The 18963-nt window shown below is 37.5% G+C and overlaps 1 protein-coding gene across 1 annotated transcript in view; it reads left to right on the forward strand.

The window, feature by feature from the left end:
• The first annotated feature begins 2158 nt into the window (after nucleotides 1–2158).
• Nucleotides 2159–18963, forward strand: part of LOC106922911 (glypican-6-like) — a 98571-nt gene continuing 81766 nt past the window's right edge. Inside the window, exon 1 of the mRNA XM_014995676.2 lies at nucleotides 2159–2866. Coding sequence (XP_014851162.1) covers nucleotides 2716–2866 — 151 coding nt within the window. The 5' untranslated portion in view covers nucleotides 2159–2715. The remainder of the gene's footprint in view (nucleotides 2867–18963) is intronic.

Raw genomic sequence — 18963 nt, forward strand, 5'->3', positions numbered from 1 at the left:
TAGCTTTCACACCCTACTGCTGCTAGTAATGTTCTCCTACTTTCAGTGTGCAACCCGGTCTCTCTCTTAGACATAGCCATTGGCTGAACTTTTGCTGTGACTAACTGTGTGCTCCCTCTTTCATCCTAAAGACTTAAAAAACTGGCTCTGAACTTATCTGCTTAGCTCTGTTTTTCTCCTACATGAAACCACTAAAGGAACCTCTCCTGCCATTAACTTTTACTTTATTAACACAGACAATACTCCAAGATCACTTCTTCTGTTACTTTACATGAAACTCTGTATCATTTTCTTTTTGCTTTGTTATTCTGCACTACTAGTTTTGTCTATCATAAATAACCCAAATAACATACAATGAAATTTGAAGTTGTAAGGTGAGATGTGAAAAGGTTAAAAAGGTGTGAATACTTTAGGAAGGGACTGTGTGTCTGATGGATCCTAAAGTCTAAATGATCTGTCAATGGATGGGATCAACATGACCAAAAACGATTCTGTCTTTTTAAGATACATAATACGATCACTTAAGAATACAAATATTTCCAATATAAAAAGAAAAAAGAAAAAAAAAATGAAGGAAAGGATCTATCCAGATCCTGTGTTTTGGATTTTTGGTGTTTGCTTTCCTACTTTCCTATTTATGCATGATTTGCTGTAGTTTCTGTCTTTATTTTTTGACCAGTATTTCTTAGTTGTTATTTTTCTTTTATTTATGTTAGACCTGTTGTACATTGTGGTTAGTTATTTTTTGTTATGGTTAGATTTTTTTTTTACTTCCTGCTCTCCTCTTAATGTTTACTTTTCCTTGCTCCCCTGCGCCATCTTTTTCTTTCCCTCAGCCTGCCTTCGCCTCTACCCTCACAGCTGAACCCATCTACTTCAATTCCATTGTTACAGCAATTTCACTTCCAGTATTTAACCATTTCTTCTTCATTAACTTTGCACTAGATTCTCAGTTAGTTTCATGTACCTGGTCCTTGTTTGTTCCTGCTTTTACTCCTGGTGTTCTTGTTGTTTTGTAAGTTCTTCTTCAATTACTTTTTTTTTTTTTTAATTAAATTAGTGACCATCTACTCACTGCCCCTGCCTGCTCTGTACTTGGGTCCAATCTTCACAACTACACATCATGACAGATTCCCTGTGTTAACCTAGAATGTGATCCAAAATCTTTCGGTGCAGGGTTTCCCTCTGAGACAAGCCGGTGACACTTGAAAGCACCTTCACATGGTGGCACACCACTCTAATGGAAATCCTTCACATCCTAGTGGCAGTCACATTAATCCACTGTTGATCTACAGAGGGATCAAGCTCTTCAAAAATCAATAGTGCCCTGATAAGCTTGCCTTCTGATCCTCACTGTATCCTTTAACTCCATGTGTTTTATAGTTATAAAGGCTACTGTAGTCGTTCTGTACGTAGTAAAGAAGGATGAGACAATAAGTAAGTATTTGCCTGATTTAAGGTACAGCATGGTTACCTTTTGGTGGAGGAAAATGCAAGTAGAGATGATAGAAATAAAGGGAGTTGTAAAATCTTAGCTTTTCATAATTCATGGAAGTTTGAGGGTTTTTTTATTTTATTTTATTTTTTTATAACACACTTGGATTTGAAATGAGCCAAAGTTTTTCCATCATGCTGGCATCCATCACCTTTTATAATGAAACTGAATGGACAAAAGTGTTGGTACGTGTAAAAACTTCTGAAGTTAATTAATCTTTTACTGCAGTAACATTGTTGGACTCTGAAAATCTTAGGTACATTTAATCTCTAATTTGAGTTACTTATTGTGTGGGGGAAACAGCTTTGAAAAAAAAAAAACAATACCAAGTTGTTCGCTTTTATTATGCCTTTAAACAATTTGGGAAAGCCATATTGCTATTTGCATATTCACACAGGGGAACAATCTTAAATTATGATTGTAAGCATTTAATTCCCAATAAATAATGATATCTAGTGTGTTTTTTTATTTCTGTATATTCTAAATAAATGCAAAACTTGTTTCTTATAAGCTTTGGAAGCATAGTCCCCTCCATGCAGGGTCCAGTCTTCACAGATGAAACTAAACATTTCCAGTTTTGACATTTGTAGTCATTTAGATTATTGGGGCAGCCTCAATTATTTCTCAATTAAGACTGCAATGATTCCATTGAGTTTAAATGTTGGGCTGTATTTAAACATTTCAGAGTGAATACATGATCCTGCAATTAAAACTACATTTACACTAAGAATCTCCCATCCATATTTACCAGTGGTGGCAGCATGTTTGTTCCTGTATGTCAGTCCAGCCCGTTTCCCCGCTGAGCTGAAATGGATGAGGCTAGATTCCACTCCATATTTTGTGTCCCGCTCTGTCCTGCCGGTCCGTCTGATCCGAACACGCAGCGCTTTCCAGCAGCCCTCACCATTTCCACTTCAGCGCAGCCTCCACAGGGGCTCCTTTCGCTGGACCAAGTTGAGCCACCTTCTTGAATTCATGTGGTACCTACACAGTCCTTTTCTCTGCGCCACTTACTCTTGGCCGCGCTTCGACTTGCCGCTCTGCTCCGGGAAATGTGTCGGTAGACATTCATACTAGTTGAGCTCCAAACAACATATACATGAGCAGTCATTAAGTACCTGCGGACCTGCTGCAGGAGGGGGGAGTTTTATTTTTTTTTTTTTTTTTTATTTTACGGCTGGGAACCCGAAATCACTGAAGGACCTTTGCACAAGTGAACAATGCTGAGACTAGAGACTATCATCTGCACTTTTTCTGTGCTGTCAGTCGCAGCAAGAGCAGATTTTAAAGCACGGAACTGCAGCGAGGTGAGGGACGCTTGCCTTGAGAGGGGCTTCGCCTTCGCACATGTTCCTCACCAGGAGATCCCAGGTAAGTCTGCGCAACCTTTCCGACAGTTCATGAAAGTAGAGTATTTCTTCAGTAATTTATTAAGAACATGTATAAGGATATATTTGGGTCACTTTAAAAAAAAAAAAAAAAAGGGGCTGCATTTTTTTTACCCTTTGCTTGCATATTATACAGATCACTCGTATAACATATCAACCACCTGTCACTTAAAAGTCCCCCTGTGAGGGATTTGCTGCTTAAAGTGCTTTAACTATCTGGATATTGATCAAGACCAGGTGAAACCTCCCTGCGTCCCTCAGCTTGCACCAGTGAGGCAGCCATAGATCTGGCTGGTTTATACATTAAAGTGACCTTGTTTTTATTTATGCTCACTTCTTTCCAAAAGTTCCAAACGCTGCTAGGGTCCCCTCATGAATTCACTGATGGTCTCAGGTCTGACTGTGTCCAGCAGAGACTGACGGGTGTAAAAAGTGGCTAAGTGTGCTGAGACCAGCTTCTGTCCAGTGAAAATTAAAAGAAATAACAACGTACAGCTGTGTTACCATGGTTTCAACGATGTTTTCCGCGAACTTGTTCTAAATTGAAAGCTCTAATCACTAGGATAAACAACAATTAAATAAATAAATACAAATTAGTATTAGTTATTTTTATTTTTTAAAAATCGTATTGTGATTACTGTCTTGAAACTCATCAAGTTCATCAGTATGACAAAGGCATTAGAGTTGGGGCATACAGTTCTCACATTACTATGGGGTGCTAAAAAGTGTTACGTATTTGACCTGACAGTCAAAGGGTCACTTTGTGGAAGACGCAACACTTCGTGATTAGGGGTCATTTTGTAATTTTCATGGGTCAGTGTCATATTGTGTGTTTTCATGTAATGAATTTAGAAATTAGTAAAAAGTAATAGGTTGTGGTAGCTGCCTTAAACTATTTGTCAAGAACTCAGTTGGGGTTTGTTGTCTCATGCATGCATGTTTAAATGAATCATGGAACGTGGAATCGGTTGTGGCTTTAATAATTTTTAAATTATTAAAGCAATGGCAATTTGCACGTTTTCGTCAAATGATTCACAATGTTCACAAATGATCATTGGTTCAAATAAACGCTTTCCATGCAAAGTGCATTACCTTGCAACTCGTTTTTATGCTTTTATCCGAAAAAAAAAAAAATCTGTGTTTTGTCCTTAAAAAACATAGACCTTGAAATATGATGCTGTTTGTTCAAGAAAACTTCCAAGCTGTTAACCAGTTAGAGAGAAAAATGAGAACATTTTGAGGAGAGTATGAGAGTTAACTTTGATTGGATTACCTTCGAGGCACTAAGTGGCTGCTGGAGGCAAAGGGCTACTCGTATTGTTTCCTTTTGAATGTAGTAAGGAAAAACCATCCTCAAAATGCTTTCCTCACAAAGTCCAACATGTTTAAGATTCTTTTGAAATTCAAATATCTTTACTTTTACAACTTTTTGCCTTCTTCTGAGATAAATTGTCTGAGAGGCTGTGTTCTTTAGGATTTTCTGCTTTTAAAATCATGGTAACACTGTGCTGTTTTAATGGTAATTTCATTTTAAAACAGATATAAACTGCTGAAAAGTTATCATGATAATCATTAAAACCACTGATTGCTTCATACCTAACAGTTATAATTATTTATTTTTTTTATTATAATGCCTCAGCCAATTAGGAATAGATTGGAATCAGTTTTATTCTGATCACAGTTGTGTTTCCGCTAATCAACAAATGCGTCAAACCAAAGTCTCCCAACATTTTCTGTCTATAAATACGTCGACCGAAATCATGTACTTTGATGCCCTATTCTTAGTTTAATAAAAAAAAAAAATTCTGATAAAGCTTAGTGACACATCCTTTGATGCATAAAATTGGATGGCCTCATAGTTCTTTCATTTTCAGTTGGATTCAAAATGACTATATCAAAAAACCTGAAGCACTTTTTTTTGTAATCACTCATATTAATCAGGTGTTCAGATCTAAAGGAAAGCAAAATGTTATCAGCAAGGAAATATTACAAGTGCCTTTGTTTTTTTGTTTTTTTTTAAAGGTTTTGTTGGTATTTATTAACAGTTGTCAGACAAGAAATTGGATTATGAAAGAGAGGGAGAAGACATGCAGCAAAGGTCATCAGGCCAGGACTTGTACCTGTGACAGCCCCGTCAAGGACTAAGGCCTCCATCTATGGGTCACGCTTTACCCCGGCAACACCACTACATCTGTTTTTAATGTTCTTGTTGCCGTCATTGTAATTGTGCAACCTTCTACAACGTTTATTACTTAGAAAGACACAGAGAAGACATAATGGAGCGCATACAGCAATTGGCACACCTTTGGACGTACTTGTCGTTGTTGTGCACTGAAATTTTCAAACCTTATGCTTCTTTCATTTAATTAATGCATCGTTCACTGCTGTTGCCTTAACTATAAGCATATGATGTGCACGTTTTAGCTAAACTTGAATAATAACATAACTCCTAGTTTGAACTTGAAACCAGTATTTGCTGTGCAACCCAAAACAAATCAAATCAGTTTTAAATGAGTTCAAAAGGCTTTGTTTTCAAGCTGTCCCAGTCGGATTGTCGCACGTCATTAGCGTAATGCTCCATCATCAGCGAGCCTTTCCATAAAGCAGGGAATCTGGCACACGTTAAAGGCTGCATATTTGATAACAGGCACACCTGTTCAGGGATTGGTTGAATAACAAACTGATTAAATCGTATGGATCTGTGTTGGTTGACATCACAGCTAATCTCCCAAATGAGTGATACATTTCTCTCTTTTTCTTTAATATCAGAATGACGGCATCCTGAATACTTTTGTTGTGATCTTTGAAGAAGTTACAAGATTAAAAGAATCCCTGCAGAGACAACATGTAACTCGGCAAAAATCGTCTGCTGCAGACATGCGCCTTAGTGCATCGTCTTTATTCTAACAGTGTAGATCCCACATGAAATCATGACATAACTAATAAGTGAATTAGCTTCTTGATTGAAACGTGAAATTGTCAAAAGTGTAATTTAAAACAACTGTATGCAACAAGTGCAAGATGGCAAACAAAACATTTCCATTGTCTTTCTATTAACTCATGCAATTTAGAATGATCTCCTTTCTAGTTGATCATCCAAATTGAAGCAAATGTGTTAGTTTAATAACCAATTATAAATAAAAATTTGAAGCATTAAGTTTATGTCCTTCTGAAGAGTGGAGAAAGTACTTCTTATTTAAAAAAAAAAGGTGGAGCAAGCTTTATTTGCTTCACATTTTTTTTGACTCCTCAAAAGCCACAGTAATTTATTCTTGACTTAACCTGTGCCTCACTCTCTGCTTTGGAAACAATAGTCTCCTCGTTGGAAGGTAAGGTTTGCTGGTCACACAAGTAGTCAGGAATGGAGAGGAAGCTTAAAAAAAAAACCCTGAACCTAAATAAACTTTTTATGTTTTATAACAGGGTTGGATCCCTCCTACTGACTGCAAATCAGTCAAAATACAGTATAAACTTTGGAAAATAACCCACAATTCCAGAGGAGGCTGCAGGCTGCTCGGACTCCCTCTATCTGCATTGGTGACAGTCCTGTATGCTTTTGTTTCTTAAGGCTAATGATTTGATCGGTCTAGGTGTCTGCTGCAATAAATCTTTCTCACCCACAGTAGAATCAAGATTGCAGTGACCATTTTGGAGGTTTAACCTTGCCATGGCCTCTTTAAATAGACGTAGGAGTTTGGCAGGAAAGAAAGGCCTCTTGGAAACTGAGCTGTGGATTTCCCACACAAGTAAAGGGTGTACTAGTTCTGTCCCATTGAACAACCTGGGGTCCATGTAATATTGAGCTGGGAAACTGTCAATAGAATTAACTATTAAGTTGGAGGAACTGGAGTTGGCATTTAATCCTTTTTGATGGGGCATAGATTGGGGGGGGGGGGGGGTCAGGATGGAAAGACAGCATGTCTGGGGCTTACTATTTCAACTTGGCTAGCAGACTTTATGAACTCATTTACTCACACATTGACCTTGTTTACAACTGGCAGTAACATTTGCCCACGCTAATTAGATCATGTCCAGACAGTGTTAAATGCAGGTGTGTGCACACTGAAGGTTATCTATTTTAAAAATCTGGATTGGTTTGGCAGTCTGACCACAATCGCTCTTAAGTAGTAATGGAGGACCTCCCTCTGACCTGAAGGGACTCTCTTTCAAGCTGCAGTTATTACTCAGATAACTCTCATTTTAAAGAAGGAGAACATTCCATCACTGCTGTCAGCTAATTAAAGCCTAATAAACAGCCCTTTAAAGGAATAGATTGAAGACAGTAAATTTTATTAAATGCTTGTTGAACAGCTTTGTAGTAGAACATATATTCCCTCACGACTCCCGTCAACCTTCTCTGGCTGGTTCTGCTTACTTGGAATTGTACATTTTTTTGGTTGCACGGTTTCTTGAGTCAACCACCTAACCAGAATATCAGCTCAACGGCAGCATGCTTAATGTTTTAACGCAGCACTCTAATTGCATTATAGATGTTTTGCACAGCTAACAGTTGGGGGAGGGAGGGCTGTTTGTTTTTATCATTAGTGTCTTTTTGCTGACGCTTAGCTCGTGAAGCCACACATTATTTATTCACCTTCTCCCCTCATTTAGTGTCTCTTAAGATAGATAATTGAACCCCTCAAGAGTTTTGTTACAAAAACACCTTCCACATTATGCAACATAGGTAATTTTCAAGCATGATAAATGTCTGAATAATAACCCAGTGCAAGTGATTAAATGTAATTATGATGTTACAGAAACACATCGGACCTCATCTCTATCACCGAGCTGATAGTTCAGTGAATAGCATGGACAAATGTTTACTTGCATGTAAACCAGGTAGCTGCGGGGCAGATTTTAATACCTGGTGTGAATGGTTTTTGCCTAGCCTGTCTGTATATGTATGAATAATACAGGATTAAAATGCCATGCCATTTGCCCTTAAACAACTTTGGAACTCGCTTTATATATTGGCTCATTGCCGTTTTGTAAGACTCAGAAAAGTCCAGGGAGAACATGCAAACTCCTTGTAGAACCCAGTAACTTCTTGCTGCACCACTGTAGCATTCATTATGACCAGACGCTTATATTTTTGTGCCGTCAGGTCATAGAAAATCTCTCCAGATTCCTTTTTAAAATGTAATGTAATGTTGCAGAAAAGGCAGTATGTCTTTCTATGCAGAGTATGTAAACATCTATTTTTAACTTCACATACTGAATGTTATTGATTAATTTGAGTTGCTATTTTTTTTATTTTTATTTTGTTTTGCTTGCTTTCTTGTATATGGAGAATAAAATGAATTCTGATTCTGAACCTTTGAAATATTACCTGGTTGTAAGATAAACAGCTGGCAGTGACGGACCTTTGCATCGTTATAAAACCAGAGAAAAAGAAGGGGGAACATGGAAAGATGTCATTTTTTAAATCCAGAAGTCCACTTTAAAGCCCATGTATAAAAAATTATACACACAAAATGATAACTGCTAGCCCCTAAAACATCAATAAATGTAATTATGTAACAATAGTGGGACAGCAATGCAGGGGGCTTTCAATGTGTTAAGGAGCTGTTTAAGGGGTGGCACGGGAGCATGCATGCGTGGCAGACGGCGAACAGCTTAAGTGACAACATTATCATGGAGTTCGTGTTGCAGCACTTGTATGTTAGTTGGTCCTTGGGGGTCTCGGTGAAGAGTGACTCTACAAGCCTTAGTGTTTCTGTTGGCCACGCAGCTGCCTCCACACTCTTACAGCTCGCCGATGATACGGGAAAAATTTCAGCTCTGATATTACTGGTCCTTGTCTGCGAATGAGTCATTTTATCTACATGCTGTGTTGCGCTTGTAGAGTGATTAGCTTCCATGGATTGATTCCTTGAAATCTCTTGTAATAGCTTTGAGCATCAGCTTTTAATATGAGCAGCGTTTCAATCCTGTTACTTTGTGAGACATGAGATTAGACTGAGACATTACACATCAAGTTATATAAGGCAGATTTTTTTTACTGTCTTTTTAAATGCTATTCATTAGATCTTACCCCCTTTTTTTTTACCATTTAAATTTTTGGCTAGCGATAAATCATCATAAATTTAAGCGCTTGGCTCAGCCCTGCTGCTCAAAAGGCAGGAGTTGAAGGGGTTTTTTCCTACTAAGCCATTCCTGAGCCAATGGGAAAATCAGAATCAGTTCAATGGGGAAAAAATTGACTATTTCTCCTATCGTCCTCATTTTCTAGGAAGAGGAGAGCAGAGTGACATTTCCAAAGCCATGTCAAGCCTTTTTTGTTTTGGTCCACTTTGTTTTATCAATTCAAAAGTCAAAATTCTACCAGGATATTTCAGAGCAGCTGCTGCTTCCTATGCCGAGAAGCTTTTTGGAGACACTGATTCCATTTTTCAGACGGACCTTAGACCTGCCCTCACTCTCAAAGTACCACTTGGCACATGGTTCAGTGAACACTGGGTCACTGTGCTTGACTGGTCAGCAAACTCACCTGACCTAAACCTTATAGAGAATCTGTGAGGTATAGCCAAAGGAAGGTGGGAGACACCAGATCTAAGAATGCAGGCAGAATGAAAACTGCTTTCAAAGCAATCTGGGCTCCCTAAACGCCTCAAAATTCACATTTTCTTAGGAACTGAATTTGGAGGGCCTATTTAGCTGAAACTCGTAATTATCTAATTTAGCAGAAACAAACAGTTGACATCCAGTCATCCTCAATAAATTACAGTATTATTAAAGTGTTAATTTAATTTTGAAACTCAAATCACCAAGTGAAGCGCCTTATATTAGTTACTGTGTTAATTACACACAGAGACTTGTGTTTTCAAGGCTTTATTTCTGTTAATTCTTACAGCTGATGAAAGGTCAACATTTAGAAGTAAAATATTTCATCTGACCAATAAAGAAAAAACATTATGATAGGAACGTCATAAAACAAGGTTTTCTATTTTCAAAATCTACTTTTTTTCTGACAAATGACCCTTATTAGCAAATGTATTCTAACTTATTGAATGATTGTATATGAGTAATGAATCTATGTATATGTCTTTGAATAAAATCTCTGCAAAAATACTTTTCAATTATATTATAATGTATTATATTTATATTTCTTAAGACCGTCAAAATGACAATAAAAAATAAAGTAACAAATTCTCATACATTATTTTAGCAGTGTCGTAAGTCTGCTTTTCTGTTTTAGAATAACTAGGTCATGTTTCATTCAATCTGACTATATCATAACAATCTCATAGCAGTCCATGCCAACTCCACATAGATTAAACTGGTATTCAAAACATGTTTTTAGAGCTAAAAATGAAAGTCTTCGTATCCATGAGCCGTTGTGTTTGATTAGAGGAACCAGGTCAGTTGACATGTCGGCATGTAGACTGTGTTATGAGCCAAAGTTTAAAAGCTGAGAAGGTAATTTGACAACCCCGAGGCCGCTCCTTTGCCTGCTGACCACGGCTGAAAGCTGTCAGCAGCTACATCCCGATAAACTTGTGGATTGCAATAAAAGACCTTGGTGTTCGCTCATCCAGAAACCCAAACCGCACTCTTGTCAGTAAGTCGCGTCTAACTTTAAACTTTTTAATTCGGGTGTGACAAATTAACTACCGTGCTCTTCATCAGTCTGCGTTTCCACAGCACTCGTTAAGGATCTGATCTGTGCTTGGTCTTGTCCCTGCTGTCTCAGTTTCCTCTGAGAGGACTACCCAATGTCTGAGACTAGATATGGAAAGTGAGTCACACAGCAGTCTGCTGGATTCAGCGGAGCTTCTATTCAGCACTAACATTTGACGTCCATCTCTGTTTACTGCCAGTAAGTACAGAGAAGTGGGACAGAAATAACTGTGCTGATATTTTATGTGATCTTCTGCATACAGAAGGCAAACGACCTTCGCTGAGGACTCTGATTTGTGCAGGTTTGCCCCGGTCAATGAAAAGGGCCATAACAGTAAATACTCACAGTGACCATGTCAAGTTTGCCTCTCCGGCATGCCTCACTGCAGCGGTGATATGTCGTGAAATTATTGTGACCTTTCTGTCAGTCACACGTGTGTGGAAATAGATCCGGAGGCTCCTTGAAGGGATCACGAATTTCAATAGATCTGTGGCGTGTTTATGTTTCTCCATTTCCCTCAACAAGCATCAAAATATTTGCGATGAAAGTGCAGACGATATGGCTCGTGGTTGTTGTTTTTTTTTGTGTGTGTGTGTGTTTGTATATGGCTGCAACAATGTTTGTGCCTCTGTTCAGCTATAAAATGTAATGTGAATCTGTCTCAGCATGGGGGGTACCGTCAGGGGGACAAAAAAAGTCCAAACAGTCATCAATTTTCCCGTGGCAGAGGGGATTTCTCAAGCGCTGTCTCCATCCTTGTGTCATCAATCATGCTTATGAATGCCAAAGTGGCCTCATGATGGGCTCTTTCAGCGGCTGTTCTGTCTGAAAGCTGCGAGAAACACTGTGCCCTACAATTTATACACACAGCACCCTGCAAATTTATTGGAACTCCTGGTAAAAGTGGGTAAAAGAAAATCTTAAAAAAAAAAAAAGTAGCTTTCATCTCAGTAGCATAATTTCAAACATAATCATTTAACAACAGCAAAATTAGGAGCCAATCAATTCTTACTATTAAAGGAATGTACAGTACATTGGAAAACCGTGGTACTTTTTCACGTTATGTTACAAGTACAAACTTTAATATATTTTATTTGGATTTCATATGACAGGCCAACAGTAAAATGAAGCGGAAGTGATTTCACTATGTTGTGTGAAATTAGCATTTTCAACCAGGACACGTAAAAGTGTTTAAAAAAGAAAAGTGTGCAATTCTTCTGTATTCTGAATCTGTGAACATGAATTTTCAAAGACAGATGACCATTGCATTTAAATGAGACATGGCTGGTTTGATTTTAACTTAGGAAGTGGCTTTAGGAAAATACCTACTTGTCAACATTTACCTGTGCTTGTAGTCAGTAATTATTAAAACCTTTGGGGAAAAAAAATGGAACTGGAAAACCCCAAATTCATCTTCCCATCTCTGACTGTGGGGAGGATTAGAAGGGAAGTTTCTTCCCCAAGTCCCCAGAGCTGACTGTAAGGAAAGGCCAGTTAGACGATTGCTTTAGTCACGTCAACAAAGTTAATTATGTCAGTCTACAGTAATTTTATTTTTCCTGACCTGAATTTACTTTCATTATGTCTTCTTCTCTGCACATCCCAGTGCAAAGATCAATTTTAATGTTTCTTTAACAAAGGGAGGCTGTATGTTTTCAGGGCTGCTGTTTTTAATAACAAAGTACTGTCTGTAAAATATTCCTTGACTCCAATCCTATTTGTGACTCAAACATTTATCTTATTTTGCTTTTTGCCTCCAGCAGAGCTTAAGTCTAACTCTATTTTCCTGCTAACCCCCCTTCTTAAAAATTTATATCACCAACAGAGTGTGTGTAGAAGGGTGTTTAAGTGTCGGCATTGCACCTTATTTCCTGTTATAAGGTTGAGTGTGACAACATATCGAGCTACGTACTTTATTAATCTTACAAAGATGGGCAGAAAAAAACTTTCATTTAGTATCTACTGTATTTCTACAACATACAAATGAAAGTAAAAGCACGCAGTGTTGCTGAAGCTTCCACAGAGGTTGGTTTGTGTGGTTTGTTCACATCGCTGTCGCACAGTTGTTGTCCTTTTTTTATAAATTGGTTTGGAAATATTACTGCATGCACAGCCATAAAAAATTAATGTTTGTCAGACTCATTTAAGCTAAATCCTCGCTGGTATTTTGAGCTACTGGGTCCTGTCAGCAACTGCCCAATTAAATTTGAACCTGCAGTTACTAAGAAAGGGATTTCTTTTTTTTTTTATTTCTTCCAAAAAGAGCAGGTATTAACACATTTGCATCAGTTAGTAATCCTGCTTTTAAACACTGTTGCCCACTCAACACGGGGCTGCACGCTTCATGCTTACAAAAATAGAAGCTCGCTTACAGTCTGTTATCTCTTTCAACCTTATTCAATTTATGCAAGGGTGCCATGCTAAGAAAGTCAGACAGTGAAGTTACAAATAAAATACAGTTGAAAATAACGATGCGTAAGACTGTTTGGGTGAGAAATACACATACGCTCATTGCTGTCATAAATGTTATATTTATTCTGTTTTTTTGTTTTGTTTTTTGTTTCATTTGTTTTTAATTTAATAATTATTTTGCATAGGGAAATGATTGTACAACACACAAGGGCTCCATTGTCTAAAAAATAAGAATTTCATACACAATTTTATCCTGTAGATTTTCTCTAATCCAAACAGTCAAAAATATACATGCAGGCTTAGTTGCAGGGAAGCTACATAATTTTAGAAGCCATCAACAAGCTTCTGATTGGATATTAGGTGGAGTTGGTATAACTCCATTGAAACTGGAGCATTTTATGTCATGGACAAGGCTATGGAGAACAGCTAGCACATTTTCAAAACAGCAGCGATTGAGTCCGTTCCACAAGGTCTGTATTAGTCTGCCTTAGCCTGCCTGTGCTCCAAAACAGTTCTGATGCTTGTTTGAAGCAATGCCCTGTTGCCATGCAGGGTTGAGTCCAAGTTTCAAAGATCCAACTATTTATTTTGGGTCAGGTAGGGTGAACAATTTGAAGGTAGTCCTACATTTTTATCATTCCACTCACGCCTCACCGTGGCTCCTCCACACATAGCTCTCATTTTTGCGCAAATAATTTATTCTTTGTCTTAGACCTTTTTCCAGATGCCAGTTGGAACAATGACTATTTTCTGGACAGCTCCCTCTCAGTCCAGGCAGATTGTAAACTTGCTTCACTATGAACAGTCACTCTGGAGTTTGAGCAGTTTTCTGCTTTTGGCAGACTTGACGTGCTGAGCATCCGGACCAATTTCTTTTTATCTGAGGGTGACAAGTTTGGGTCAGATGGTTGAACCACAATCAATCTGGGTATCCCCGCAGAACGACTATCCAAGGCACACTTCAGATCTTGCTTTGGAAGGCTGGCATTGAGATTTCTGATTGACCTCCACAAAGATCTGACCTTAGCCCTGCCGTAAATGCTAGGAAACTAACCGTCTTAAATGAATTCTGTTAATCTTAGTAGGAAGAATGATCAAAAACACAGTCCCGATTCTACAAGGCCTTTGCTAATGGCCACAAAAAGCATACAGCTTCTCTGCAACCTTGCTTCAGGACATCTATTCACATATTAATGAGATATATTTATTGTTATGTTATCTTGACAGGGTGTAGATTACAAAAGATGCACAATATTCTCAAAAATATTCTGAACAGATATGTTGTGTAATGATTGCACATGGAAAAAGAATTGTTCAAATCTATCGCTAAAATCATATACTCTAACAAAACCGATGTCATTTATATTCTTTGTTGTCAAAGGTGCCAAGGTACTTAATGTAAGCTTCTCCAACATGAGTAATTGTTCAGACATTTTTTGGCATCTGCCTCTCCCATGATGTGTGAACACTTTGATTCTCATTGTTTATTTATTCCAAAAAAAAAACTCTTTACAGAGTTCCCAGTGGTTTTCTTCTTTTCAACCCATTCACTGATCAGCACTTTCCGAAAACAATCCCCCTGATCACTGTCTGGTTCTGTATTGACTTTAGAGTCAATATTTGGCATTTGGGTGCCAACGTCTCATCTAGCCGGGTCCAAACCTAGTCATCATAAAACAAAACCCCCTCCAATGCCTCATTGTGTCTATCTTTAGCTACTTGCTGCCAGTTCTGTCTTGTTGAGAACATCTGAGGAGACGTGAGGCGAAACCTGAGTGGATTGGATGTTTTCCTTCATATTGATTTCGAAGATGTTTTTGGATACTTTTTCTCTTTTAGCATTTTTTTTTTTTTTTGCATCTTAGTGCTGCAGCCCAGGAACATTTGCAGTGCCTTAAGATTTAATAGCTTATTCCTATAAACATATCCATTAATCATGAGTTGAAGGTAATTATGAATGTAGGTCTTTTAAACTATCAGCAGCTGCTACATGTAATACAGCAATTTGCAATGTTCCACTTAGCAAAACGACATGCAGAGTGGCTCCCCTTCTCACCTCTCATCCCTGTGGGGCGGGGGCACTGGGGGTTCTTCTCGGCGTGCTCCCCACATAGATCAAATATCCACATTGGACTTCACAAGCATCCGCTTGGCTTTTCATTGCATACAACTCATCAAAGGCCAGACATAGAGCTAGATATGCTAATTTTGTTGTGCTTGTCACTCCAAAATGCGGCGCACATGGCGGTGGGGAATTCTGTACATTAATCATAATGGTAATTATATCGGGACACCTTTCACAAGGGCAAATAAAGCATGCAAATATTTTATCACTATTACTCTCAATGTCAAATGCACTATATGTGGTGCTTGTATATTTATGTTCCTGTCGATAGTAAATTGAGGGTGTAGCATATTTCTTTTACCTGCCACAGTCCCTGATTTAGGCCTTTTGGGTTCCTATTTTAATAAGCATTTTTAAAATGCCAGAGTTTGATAAAATTCATGTTTCCATTTTCCCAAAGCACCCGCTCAAAGTCAAATTTTGACCTTTTAGTACCGTGTGGATGACAAACATATGATGTGAATTCTCATTAACTTACAAGAAAACAGGTTTACTTTTAATTGAAAAACTTGTTGTGTAATATCTAAGGAGATAATTAAAAACTAAAAATACTTAAATTGATTCTTCTATATGCAGACTCTTTATTTCTTAAATGAACTTTAGAGACACCTCTAGAAGGTTCATGTTTAAAAACATAAACATGAAACAAAGTTTTCTTTTTTGTTTTTCATTTTCGCTTAAATGTGTTTTGACATGTCTTGATGATAACCAACAACATAGTGGTATATAATTATGAAGTATATTACATTTTTCTATTTCAAATCTGAAAAGTATGTTGTGCATCTATACAACACCCCTATCACACCACTTATATAATCTTGTTTGACCAGCTGCTTTCTGAGGTGACCTAATCAGCCTACCTGTTTTAATTTTAACCTCAGTACAAGGCTAGCTGTTATGCAAAGGCTCCAGAAGTGAAAAAAATAAATACATAAATAAATGTCACAGAGACCAGGGAGCACACCAGCGATAAAATGGTGCAGAAGTTTAAGTCAGTTTAATGTTTTTAAAACAATATCCCAAGCTTTGGAGAGAGTGTGGCTCAGCTGCAAGCCTATCAAACGCAGGTCTTCACCTAAACTGACAGGCCAGGTAAGAGGAGCATCAACAACAGAAGCAGCTGAGAGATTTAATTAACTATTGAAGAGCTTCACAGGTCCACATCTCAGGCACCTGTTAAGAGGCTACAAAAATGGTACGAGTTGTGCAAAGATTCACCTTCCATTTCCAAAATCACCATAAACGCATAGATAGAGCTGCAAGGCAATTGATTAGATTAAGTCTTATTTCTGTGTTAGCTAAGCCTTTTCAGCTATTTTGCAATCAAGAATGGGCTAAAAAAAGATTCTCTAGATGTGCAAAGTTGGTGGAGACTTTCTGAAGGCTGTAATTGCAGTGGCTGAACACAAATTCACGAGCACGTGACGTGTTTTTCTTTAAAAAAAAAGCAAAACCATGCATCATTTTTTTCTTCCGCTTCACAGTTGTGTGCTACTTTGTGTCAGTACTCTACCACGTAAAACTCGGATAAAACACATTGAACTTTATGATCGAAACTTGACAAAATAAAAAAAAAAAGATGTCCAAAAGTTATGAATACTTTTATATGCACCAGTTTACTTACTAGAAAAACAGTGTCTTCAAATCTTCTTTAATATGTTCTCTGTGCTCTCAATATTTTCATGCATTTTTTTTTCTATGCTGGAACTGACACTTTTAAAATACCTCTGCATAAAAACACCCTATTGTTCAGTCAGCACTGTGTTTGTGCTGTTTTTACTGCATTTTTATCCTTGTAGCAATGGCATGTTGAGGTGGATTATTGTGATATATGTTCATAGATGAAAATAATGGTACATTTGCTAGGAGCATATAGCTATTCCAAAAATCTTTATTCTTGTCTCTTTTTTTTTTCTCTTTATGCAGAATCTCTGGAGAATAAAAAAAAAATACTGTCACACCATTGTACTTTGCTTCTTTTATTGTAGACGTTTTCATATCGGTGAGACTCTCTTTCCTCTTGAATATGTCCTCATTCACCCAAGGACATCTACCCATTGAAATGTTCTCCTCCCACTTATATAAAACATGAACAGGATTTTCATTATGAATTCTGACATGCCTCAAAATGTGATAAGAATACATGCATTTAATTTTGATTGAGCCAAGTGCTAATTTGAAGGAGGAACTTGGCTATTCGGGAAGGAAAACCCTCTGGAGACATTAGTCAATGTGGGGAATAGATACTGTTAAGACTAGAGGCATAGACTTAAGCGCTGCAGCCTACATCTATTGTTTGTGTTAGCACAATAATAAAGCAAAAAAAAAAAAAAAAAAAAAATACTGTATATATATATATTGTTGCACAGTTTATCTTTGGACTTATAAATGTGAAAATACTGTATATATATATATATATTGTTGCACAGTTTATCTTTGGACTTATAAATGTGAAAATACTGTATTACATAGATGTTAAATACTTGAATGAACAAAAAATCTTTCATGCATTGTATCAATAGGTAAATGCACAATTGTGTCACTCATCAGTCTTCATACCAGTCCATCTTAACCTGTCGTTGTGACAAATGCAATTTCTGAGAACTAAAATAAGTAGATAGAAGAACAACACTGAGAATACTTAGTCTAGCTTTCCTGCTGTAAAGAAATCATTAATTATTAATGCTAAGAGGAGAGGCAATGCCCCAGAACTGTGTGCGAGAACCGTTGCTGCAAAAAGCAGTTTTGCTATCTTAAACAGAAACATTGTCATTTTTAATCATGTATTAAGGACTAAAATAGTTAGCATTACAAAATCAACATATTGTCTTGTGATTTTCAGAAGGCTGCCAACAACTAGCAACATATTGCTGCATGTTTTATGACAGATGGTGTCGGTCAAAAGGATAACATGGAACAACTTTGTTCCCTGCTGAAAGACTTTTTCTCTCATTCTGCCTCATTCTAAATCAAAGGTAGACAAGTCTGAACTTAGAGTGGATGTAGTTTACTATTAAATAACTTCTTATGTCTTTGTACTTCCTCTGACTTCATTTTTAAACTTCTCCCAGATACTGGAAGAAGCTACCTTTGATTCTTCATCCCCTACTAACAGCATCCATGCTAAGGAGTGTTGTGATCAACGCACCCTGGTCGCTTTTGGTGTGGTGCTGTCACCAGTCAGGTCTCAGTAAGCAGTTATGGTGCATTTCTACCCTCAAGTCCCTGGAATTCAAACACTATTAACCCTTTTAAAGGGTGTATTATGTAAAATCAACTTTTTTGAACTTTATGTCATAATGTTTTTCCCTAATCAGCAACATACCTGGAGTGTTGCTTTAATTATTTCATCCATGTTTGAGAAATGCTTGAGTCTCCATGGCAGCCATTCAAGGGCACCTAAATTCTCGCTCTACCAAAACAAGCGTTTAGACGCTTATTTCCACAAAGCTCCTCCTTGGAGCTGCAGTTCCCATCAGAGCTTCTGCCTCACAGAGCTCCGCTACCCGGTGACTTGATTTAGACTTGAATTCATGTTGGTGTTTTTTCACCTCTAAGGAAATAACATAGCTCAGATGAAAAACAGATTATTTTATTTTTTTCTTTTAGCAAAAAGTTACCTTGGAGAAGCATCTATGTCTCAATCACTAGAGATTAGCTAGGAACACACTTCATATTTGCACAATTTGTGTTAATTTGACTTTTTAGTTTTGATTCTTGCTTTCTGCTGAATGAATGCTTCATTACATTTGCGTCAATGCAACAATTCGTACCTTATAGCAATTGATCAAATTTCCATGAGAAAAGAAAATGCTTTGGATGCTATTTAATGTCTGGGACTGGCACGCCATTGAAAGTCATTCTTTTGTGTTATTTCATTTTAAATGTGGCGTTCTTGTCGTGTTGATTATCCATCAGTTAA

The sequence above is a fragment of the Poecilia mexicana genome, unplaced genomic scaffold, assembly GCF_051168715.1.
Source record: "Poecilia mexicana isolate PSO_F unplaced genomic scaffold, ASM5116871v1 scaffold_2, whole genome shotgun sequence".
Lineage (NCBI taxonomy): Eukaryota > Metazoa > Chordata > Actinopteri > Cyprinodontiformes > Poeciliidae > Poecilia > Poecilia mexicana.